The sequence below is a fragment of the Microtus ochrogaster genome, linkage group LG4 (assembly GCF_000317375.1).
Source record: "Microtus ochrogaster isolate Prairie Vole_2 linkage group LG4, MicOch1.0, whole genome shotgun sequence".
NCBI classification, from domain to species: domain Eukaryota; kingdom Metazoa; phylum Chordata; class Mammalia; order Rodentia; family Cricetidae; genus Microtus; species Microtus ochrogaster.
In genome coordinates this window covers 64,182,396-64,192,409 of record NC_022030.1, presented here as the reverse complement: position 1 = coordinate 64,192,409, position 10,014 = coordinate 64,182,396, and the positions used below count along the sequence as shown (strand labels likewise).

Genomic DNA, 10,014 nt, shown 5'->3' with positions numbered 1-10,014 from the left:
TTTTTTTATTTTATTTATTGAAAAAAATTTCCACCTCCTCCCAGCCCCCACTCCTCACCCCTTTCCCCCACTCCTCTCCCCCTCCCTTTCCAGTCCAAAGAGCTGTCAAGGTTCCCTCCCCTGTGGGAAGTCCAAGGTCCCCCCTCCATCCAGGTCTAGGAAGGTGAGCATCCAGACTCACTCATAATTGATTTCTAGCCATAAATAAAGGACATTGAGCCTATAATTTGTGATCCTAGAGAAGCTAAATAAGAAGGTAAACCCAAAGAAAAACATATAGTTATCCTTCTGGATATTGGAAGAGATGGGGAGAGAAAAGTGAGAAGGGGAGGATGGGGGAACTTGGGAATGGGATGGTTGGTATAAAAAAAGGGTGCAACTTGATTTTAAACCCAGGGGTGGGGTGCCAAGAAGAACATCTTATAAAACTGCATTTACTATTGCTGGGCGGTGGTGATGGCACACGCCTTTAATTTCAGCACTCAAGAGGCAGAGGCAGGCGGATCTCTGTGAGTTAGGGGCCAGCCTGGTCTACAGAGTGAGTTCCAGAACAGCCAAGCTACACAGGGAAACCCTGTCTGAAAAAACAAACAAAGACCTGCATTTACTGCCTGAGACATTCTGAAACCAATGACATCCCCTGGCATCCTCCACTCCTTGGAGGTCTCTGGGAAAAAGGTGGGGATTTCTGAGTAGAAACCTTCACCTACCCCAAATCTCTCTCTTTTCTTAAAAATGAGCATCCATGTTCTCATAAACAAGTCTCTAGATTTTCCCGTTGATGACAATTTTTTTTTATTTTAATAGTTTTCATTCTTTTTTTTATTTTTGGATTTGGTTTTGGTTTTTTGAGACAGGGTTTCTCTGTGGCTTTGGAGCCTGTCCTGGAACTTGTTCTTGTAGACCAGGCTGGCCTCGAACTCGCAGAGACCTGCCTACCTCTGCCTCCCGAGTGCTGGGATTAAAGGTGTGTGCCACCACTTCCCAGCCTCGATGGCAGTTTTTAAAAAATAAATTGGAACTAGAAATCCAAATGAAGGCAGAACTGTCACCCTACAGAGAGATTGGCCAAAACTGCCTTAGGAGGAAGAACCACACAGCGCAGGGATGAAGTCATTTAGCAGCCGAGGGAAACACTAGGTGGGGTATCTTATTCCTACAGGATAACAGATGGCCAAGAGTCATCCGGACCCAGGAACGGTGACGTAGACACGTCTCCCCTCACAGCTGCCTTAAACTCTTTGTGATGACACAGGCTGCCGTGTGTGGCCTCTTTCCAGGGTGCTGTTTTCTTTTCTTTCAATACTCACCATGTAGAGCAGGCTGGTCTCAAACTTACAGAGATCCCCCTGCCTCTGGCTCCCGAGTGCTGGGTTAGAGTGCTGGGGTTAGAGGCGTGTGTCACCACCACACCCAGCTCCACCCATCTCTTGTTTGTGTATAAATTTTAAAAAGTTGTCATCAGTTGTGGTGACACATGCAGGTAAAATATGCTGAAGGGGTGGAGGCAGAAGGACTATGAGGCTACTACCCTGGACTATACTTTTAGCCTAGACGGTATTACATGTCTGCAATCTCAATGTTTGGCAGATAAAGAATCAGGTGGATCTCTGAGTTCTATATCAGTCAGAGATACATAGTGAGACTCTGTGGGTTTTGTTTGTTTGTTTTTTTAATTAAGGTTAAGTTCAACTAAAATTATTCCCTGGAAAATGAACAATTTGGTAGCATTTGGTATAGTACATATTATACCACCACTACTATATTTGGTTCCAGAACATGTTTATATTCCCTAAATGAAAGCCCAGAGGCATGAAGCATCTACTTCTCAGGTCCAGACTGATCGTGTTTCCTCCCCATTCCCCTCTTCCCCACGGTTCTAGATCTGGTGACCTGGGGAAAGTGGAGGCTCTGTTACAGGAAGACCTCCAGCTGACGAAGCCAGAGATGTTTGAGAACCCACTGTACGGGTCCGTGAGTTCCTTCCCTAAGGTGGTGCCCAGGAAAGAGCAGGAGTCCCCCAAGATGCTGCGGAAGGAGCCCCCACCCTGTCCAGACCCAGGAATCTCATCACCCAGCATCCTGCTCCCCAAAGTTCAAGAGGTGGAGGGTGTCAAGGGGTCAAGCAAACAGGTCCCCGTGCCTGTCTTTGGCCCCACACCCCGGATGCGATCCTTTACCTGTTCCTCCTCTGCTGAGGGAAAAATGCCCAGTGGGGACAAGAACCAAGGGAAGCCCAAGACCTCAGCCAGTACCCAAGCCCCGGTGCCAGCCAAGAGGCCTATCAAGCCTTCCAGGTCTGAAATGAGCCAACAGATGACTCCCATCCCAGCTCCACGGCCACCCCTGCCAGTCAAGAGCCCTGCGGTTCTGCAGCTACAGCATTCCAAAGGCCGAGACTACCGCGACAACACGGAACTCCCCCACCATGGCAAGCACCGCCACGAGGAGGGGCTGCTTGGCAGGACTGCCATGCAGGTGTGTTGAGCCATATATACATGTGTGCATACATGTGTCCGTGTGTGTGTGTGTGTGTGTGTGTGTCCTGAGAAGTGCTCTATGAGAAAGGGCTGAACTTGGGGTTTGAACCTGGCACCACTGTGGGTATCCCTGATTGGTCCTAAATAATTCTTCTTTTTCTTTTTTTTCTTTTTTTGTTTTTGTTTTTCGAGACGGTTTCTCTGTAGCTTTGAAGCCTGGCCTGGAACTTGCTCTGTAGACCAGGCTGGCCTCGAACTCACAGAGATCCTCCTGTCTCTGCCTCCCAAATACTGGGATTAAAGGCATGTCCCACCACCACCACCTCCCTGCAAATAATTCTTGAGAGGGACAGAGAAGGAGCTGTGGATAAACCCCTAGCCCTGTAAAGTAAGGGAATCTGGGTCATTTATATTTTAGTTTTATCATCCTTAATATATACACTTAAAACATTCCTGGTATTTTAGAAACTTAAATATCTATCCCCTTCCAATAGAGTGTATTTATTCTAGAACAAAACTAAAAAATGATTAAAAACACAGTTGAGACTGGACATGGTCATACACCCCTATAATCCCAGCACCCTGAAAGTCTAAGGCAGGAGGATCGGGTGTCTAAGGTCAGCCTGGGCTATATGGAAAGACGCTATCTTAAAAAGAACACATGGCAGCAGTCGGGGAGCAGAGGTTGTAGCTCAGTAGTAGCATACACATGAAGCCTCCCTGAAGCTTTCGCCTGAATCCCCAGTACCACAGGAGAAAGGAACAGACTCTACAACCAGACTGCTGGCTGTTCTGTTATTGTATTATAATAATAATTGTTGTTTGAGACAGGATTTCTCTGTGTGGTCCTACCTGTCCTAGAACTTGCTGTGTTGACCTGGCTGGCCTTGAAAAAGATCCACTTGCCTTGCCTCCTGAATGCCAGGATTAATGGCTTTTACCAACACACCTGGCCCATTATTGTACTTTATTGCAGTACTGAGAGCCAAACTCAGGATCTTATACGTTAGACAAATGCTGTACTGCAGCCCTGTGTCCACTTTAAATCCCAAGTCTCCACTGCCCAGCTCTATGCCTTCTTAATCTGTCAAGAAAGGATACTAATGGTATCTGCTGTATAGATTTATGGAGAGAAATAGATTATGCCATATGCTGTTACTTTATGTTATCATTTTTATAGTTATCACTCATGTTTCATGTATTATATATAACATTATCTATTTCATATATAGTCTATGCATATGGCATGTGAATTAGCGTCTAAGACACTGAGGAGTGTCATGTCAGCCTGATCTAGCTCACAGCACTAGGGCTTAAGTGTGGCCCAGAGATAGCAAGGCCCTGATAGCCCTTCTGTTCTCATCCTACAGTGAAGTCTTGGTGAGCTGCTGGTGATGGGAGCCTGGAGGATCAGCACAAAGCAGGTTGAAGCCTCTCTCAGGATGCCTCTCCCAGGACCTCCTGCTAGCTCCTCTTGCCCAGCTTCGAGTCCAAGGCTGTATTTTTCAGGAAAGGGCCTCACTTTTCTGTGGTTCCAAGAGTGTGCTGGCTGCAACGCTGGGCACAGATGCTGAAGCTAGATGGAAAACACTTAACCGTATGGACAGCAGACAGCTGCACCTGGGTCTCTGAACCTGTACTCCAGGGCCTTCTTCCAGTCGTTGTTTTAAAGAAAGGAACTGAGACTCTCATCTGGGTGAAGATATAAATAATAATAATATTAATAATAATAATGGTTCTGTGCCATGTGCTATGTTAAGTGTTCTACGGACATTTGTCAGGCTGGCCTCCAGAGCCGAGGTTCCAGTCACCCTGAACCCTGGGCCCAGACCCAAATGGTAGGTCCTGAGAAGTTTAAACAAAGCATTAAGAAAGCCAACAACCCCTATAATGAGCCAGACTCCACTGCAGGGACCTAAAGAGTCTGCATAGCTAACTAAGGGTATAAGGAGCCCGGCCCTGTCCAACTTCAGAGATGCAAGCTGCTTTAGCTAAGGCTGGGGTCCTGTTAGTTCCAGACCAGATCTGCCTGGTTTCTGTTAGTTTTTCAGTCCGCCAGAGTCGGAGGTCAGCTCCAACTCACCAATGAAGAGATCCGGCCTCAACCTAAGCCAGCCATGGCAGACTCTTGCTGAGTCTATGGCTCAGTCCCCTCTCTGCCACTATAGGTAGGCAGCTACTGCCATACCCTGGGTTGAGCCAAGCACACCCCTCCCCATATCCCCACAGCACTTCTGATGTACTGAGGAAGAATCTCTACCACTGTGCCCAGTGGCTGAGCTCTTCAGCCTGCTGTCAGGGAAAGTGAGCCTTGGTCCCAGGCTCTCCTAACAATTCAGCCTCTTCCCAAGTCTTGTGACTCTTCCTTGGTTACATCAGGAGAATAGGTCGGTGATGTCTTTTCTTGTCTTGCTTTTTAATATATCAGGATTAATGTAAGAAACCAGATCCAGAGTGTGCAGAAAAGCAAGTATATCCCCTGTGTTTCCCAGTCTGTGTGACCAATAAATTGTGCCTTTCTAACGAGGTTCTTGACTGTGTGACATCTTCCTGATACCCAAGGCCACAATTCTTGCCTGTGCTGCAACTACTGCAGAGAGACTTTGGAGCAGGAGGAGGCAGTTGAGGGTTCCTGATGGCCAGAAAGAGTTAGTATCCTCACCATGGAGACAGTCTGAAGTTGGACTTGGACATAAATGAGGGTAGACATTAGAACTGCTTTTATATATATAGCTGCAGCTGCCCAACTTCCACAAGTGTCCTCTGACACTGGCTTACCATCAGCCCACAAGTTCTTCCGAACTGTTACCAGTGTTATCATTTCAGAGACAATAGGCCCATTCAAACCATCCCTAGGACGTGGGTTCACAGATTCGGGAATAGCCTCTGGCCAGAGAACCAGAATGGATACTACTTGGTACCACTTGCAAGATGCCCTGGCTCATGTCATCATTTCTTTCATCTTGAGATATTCAGCATCTCTCCTGCTCACAGACCCCAGGCCTGGGCTCTAAATAGAGCTCCAGGGAGGAGCATCCTTGGGAGGCACTGAGCAAACCGTTCACTGCCTGCTTTCATGGTCCTTGTGAACTGGTAGAGCCAAGGTTGAGAATATTCCAGAATAGCTCCTTACCTCTACTTAGGTAAATGTCTCGCTACAGATTCGTTACTTGGTCCCCACAAAGAACTTTACCCCCATCTCCAGCTTCCAGCATTCTGACCCAGTGGATGTGTAAACCAAGCCCCCCCCCCCCAGCATTCTGACCCAGCAGACCAAGAGACATGACTGGAGATACCTTGATATTCTAGAGGGAGGACACAGGAAGTGCAGGCATGTTCTACCCAGCTCACTTTTCCTGGGAATCCACCCTGGGTCATACTCCCTTGTGACCCCAGAGCTGAGGGCCAGGACCCTATTGCCTTTGGCCCACGGGACGCCTTCTGTTACTATAATGGGCTTGGCTTGCTATGTGGGATGCCTGCAGCTGCCCATCCATGCAATAGCAAATAGCTCCTTCCCGCGGCAGCAAGGTAGGAGCTATATCTACTTCCTGTGCCTTCACTCTGAGGTCTAGTCACCTGTGCAGACTCTAGCCCCCTCTTCCGCCACTGTCCAGCACAGCTGTCTTAAGAACCTAGCTTTGCTTGTGAATGGTCAGCTGGGGCCCCCTGATGCTCAAAACTGGAAACACCACAACTTGAATTTTCACTCTTGTCCTCCCAGCCCTCCTCAGCCCTGTGCACACCCCTGAGCTCCCTGTCCACCTTCTACGGGCTCTGGGCCACCACCGTCCCCCAGAACCCAATCGAGCTGCTTCATTTGCTAGCAATTCTGCCCTACCCCCACCCTCCAACGCTCAGTTCTCCCTTCTGTGGCAGAGGAATGGAAAGCCAGATATTGGCCCTGTCTCCTCGGTTTTCTTCACTGAGCTCCACAAGAAATGAACAAGCTTCACTCACAAACTGCCCCACCCTTAAGATGACCCATCACCCCTAAAATCGTAGATCAACAGTCAATTTGTCTTTCAAGAAGCAAATCTGCTCTTCTTCGCATGGCTACATGGAGTTGGCCAAAGCCCAGATTTTCTGTTACCATAATATTGGTCTCTGGCGTGAATGTATCTGCCTCTAACCAACATGCACCGGATTCTGAGGGTGGCCGCTGCCCTGCTAGGCCTCCTGTGGGTCTAGATGGGCAGCCACTTCACTCCTCCTCCGTCTGGCATTTCTGTGGCTTTCCTGTAGCTTTCTTAGCAGCGATAAGAGGGAAACGGGTGAGTCACTGAGAAAAGCTCTTTCCCACAGATACCTTCCCTAACCCCAGCCTACCAGGTCTGTCTTTGCTTGTCCTTAAAATAGCTCCTTTCTGCAAACTAATTTCCATGGAGACCCAGCTTTGGAAAGACCCAGAAGCTTTCTATGAGGCAGTTAGCTCACTGGCAGCCTTTACTCCAACAGAGAGACCCTTTATGATGCAAATATCTGGTCTCGCCCTCACATTTACCCCCCAAGGTCCCATTCTGGGAAAACCTCTGCTCTGCTCTGCATAATGGCATATGGAGTCCTGGTACTGGTCATGCTCTGACTGGTGACTGCTCCAAGCGGATCATTTCTCTCTCGCCTCACAGATGACCTACTCATTGGTTCTGCATTCAAGTGATCTTAGACTTGATATGTATAGTTCTGTTCATCATCCATTCAATCCCAGTTGTGCTGGGCCTGAGGAGACCATGGGGCAGGACATGGCCATGGCTGTGGGTCAGACAGAATGGAGTTTAAATAGCTTAGTTTGTGTTTCCTGAGAATAGTCTTAAGCAAGTCCTACAACCTGAGCTGGATCCCCAGAACTCATGTAAAAAGCTGAAAGTATAACCTGCAATGGTGGCACATGCCTATAATCTCAGTACTCCGGAGGCAGAAGCAGGTGGGTCTCTGAGTTCCAGGACAACCCTGTCTCAAAAAAAAAAAAAAAAAAAGCAAAGACAAAACAAAACAAAAACAACAACAACAAACTGGATGCAGTTAAGCACCTGTAATCCCAGCACTACTACTGAGAGGCAGAAGGAAGACACGGGAGATCTGCCTAGAAACTCATGGGCCAGAGAGCGGAATGTTCGCATCATAGCAGCAGAAACAAGCCATGCCTCAACTAAGTTGAAGATGAGAAGCAACTCCCAAAAGTTGTCCTCTAACCTCCACAATGCTCTGTGACATGCATATGTCCATAACCACAGATACATACATGCAACACACATGTACACACAAGAGCACTCAATTATGCACACACACACAAGAAGAAGAAGGTGGTGGCAGAGGAAGTAATTACAGTTGTCCGGGCTGCCAATTTGAGGCCAGGAAATCTGTACTTGCCTCATTGGTTTGGGTTCAGACAGTAGAGCAGATTCCAGGGCAAGAAGGCATTCAGTAGAAGGCTGAGAGCTGAGGCAAGGGAGGAAAGAATGTCCTCATGAGTAGGTGACTGCTAGGGACAGCTGGGCTTGTCTGGTGGACATCAGCATGTGATAAATACCTATTACCCCACTCAAAGAGGGCCATGTGAAGTGGTGCCTCTGGGAGTTGATTAACCCTCAGCTCTCCTTTTCTTTTTTTTTTAATTTGATTTTTTTTAATATTTATTTATTTATTATGTATACAATATTCTGTCTGTGTATATGCCTGCAGGCCAGAAGAGGGCACCAGACCCCAGTACAGATGGTTGCTGGGAATTGAACTCAGGGCCTTTGGTAGAGCAGGCAATGCTCTTAACCTCTGAGCCATCTCTCCAGCTCAGCTCTCCTTTTCTAAGCAGAAAGCTACTCCAAAAGCCAGGCAAGAGCCCTCCAGCCTGAAGGACAGCACATGGGAAACCCATGTGTGGAATGTGTGAGGCACCCGTGTTTCTGCTCCACTTAACCAATAGCACCAGAGGACGGGGTTTCGGTACTAAACCTGCCCACAGAACACTGGCCCCTCCTGCTTCTATACTGTGTGTCTACAAGCTGAGATTTCTGGATGCTCAGACATACATCTCTGAAGAGGGGCACTCCCTTTGGATATGTTCTGGCTCTTGAGAAAAGCCAGCATGGAAGACCCAGAAAAGAGCTGGATGGGAAGAGGTACACAGGCCCTAAGGTATCACAGAGAGTGGTGAAGTGTGAAGGCAAAATGGGTGGCAGGAGGTGGTGGGGCCAGAAGTCCTATAGGAACCAGTGTCCAGTTGTGCAGAGAGCCATAGGATCTGTGCGGTCATGAGAGAGGTCCATTACTAGAGGAGATCTAAACCAGGATGCTGGTTGGCAGCCGAAAGAGGGAAGAGGGTATCTGTGAGAGGGGATTGTAGGAAGTAGTGACAGGAAAGAAGAGGGAAGGCCATGGGACTGGAGAGATGGCTCAGCAGTTAAGATCACTGACTGTTCTTCCAGAGGTCCTGAGTTCAATTCCCAGCAACCACATGGTGGCTCACAGCCACCTATAATGAGATCTGGTGCCCTCTTCTAGCCTACAGGCAGGATACTGTATAAATAAATAAATCTTTAAAAAAAAAAGAAAAGAAAAGAAAAAAAGAAGAGGGGAGACAACAGGAACCTACACAAGTGTCTTCTCACCCTGTCCTTGGCACGTGACCTGGGACAGACATCCTGAGACCTTTGCTAAAGCTTCTGGGAAGAGCACAGACATAGTGGTCCAAACAGCTATACACTACAGGGCTCCGTGGTCAAAAAGTCAGCAAGCTTAGCAAACAATGGTATAAGAAGCCAATTCAATTTGATAATCTAAACAATGAACAATTTTTAGTGAAAGTATCTCACAGAAGTGTAGGTTTGTGGTTTTCTGTCTGGATTTTGATAGAGATCTTGTAATTTTCCTCAGTAACCTTGCCCTGGTCCCTCTTACCTGAGGACTCACCTCCTGAAGTTGGGGATGAGGGGGTGCCATGCTTTCAAAGCTGGAATGAGGTACTACCACCTTGAATGCATAAGACATAAAGTCCAAAGCAAGCAAAGAGAGAGAATAGTAAATCAAATCCATCACAGATTGAGCTCAAGGAAAAAGGAAATATTAAGAAGTCAACCCCCCCAAAAAAGAAGTCAACCCAGAATTCTCCAGAGACAAAGGTGAAGTAAAAACATTTTTATAAAGAAAATAGATTCGTTGCTATCAGATCAACCATCAAAAATGGTACAGGAGCCAGGTGTGATGGCACATGACTTTAAGTCTAGCACTGAAAAAGCAGAGGCAGTTGGATCTCTAGAGAGTTCAATCAGGCTGGTCTACATTGCTAGTTCTAGGACAACCAGGGCTACATAGAGAGACATGTCACATTAAAAAAAAAAAACAAGAGGAACATGGGTCTTAGGATACGGCAATGGGTGGAAACTCAGACAGGAATGAGGAACGCTGAAAAAGGGAAGAGATGAACAGATAGAAATAACTTCTTACACCAGAAAATGGAAGGATCTCCCTTGCTCTTGGATTGGGAGGATCAACATAGTAAAAATGGCAATTCTACCAAAAGCAATCTATAGATTCAATG

General features: G+C 47.2%; 1 protein-coding gene across 1 annotated transcript in view; it reads left to right on the top strand.

Moving 5' to 3' along the window:
- The window catches only part of Inpp5d (inositol polyphosphate-5-phosphatase D), a 111,317-nt gene extending 106,314 nt beyond the window's left edge, over positions 1–5,003 (top strand). The window contains exons 26-27 of the mRNA XM_005361784.3: positions 1,884–2,478; positions 3,851–5,003. Of these exons, the coding sequence (XP_005361841.2) occupies positions 1,884–2,478; positions 3,851–3,853 (598 nt within the window). The 3' untranslated portion in view covers positions 3,854–5,003. The remainder of the gene's footprint in view (positions 1–1,883; positions 2,479–3,850) is intronic.
- Positions 5,004–10,014: the final 5,011 nt, after the last annotated feature.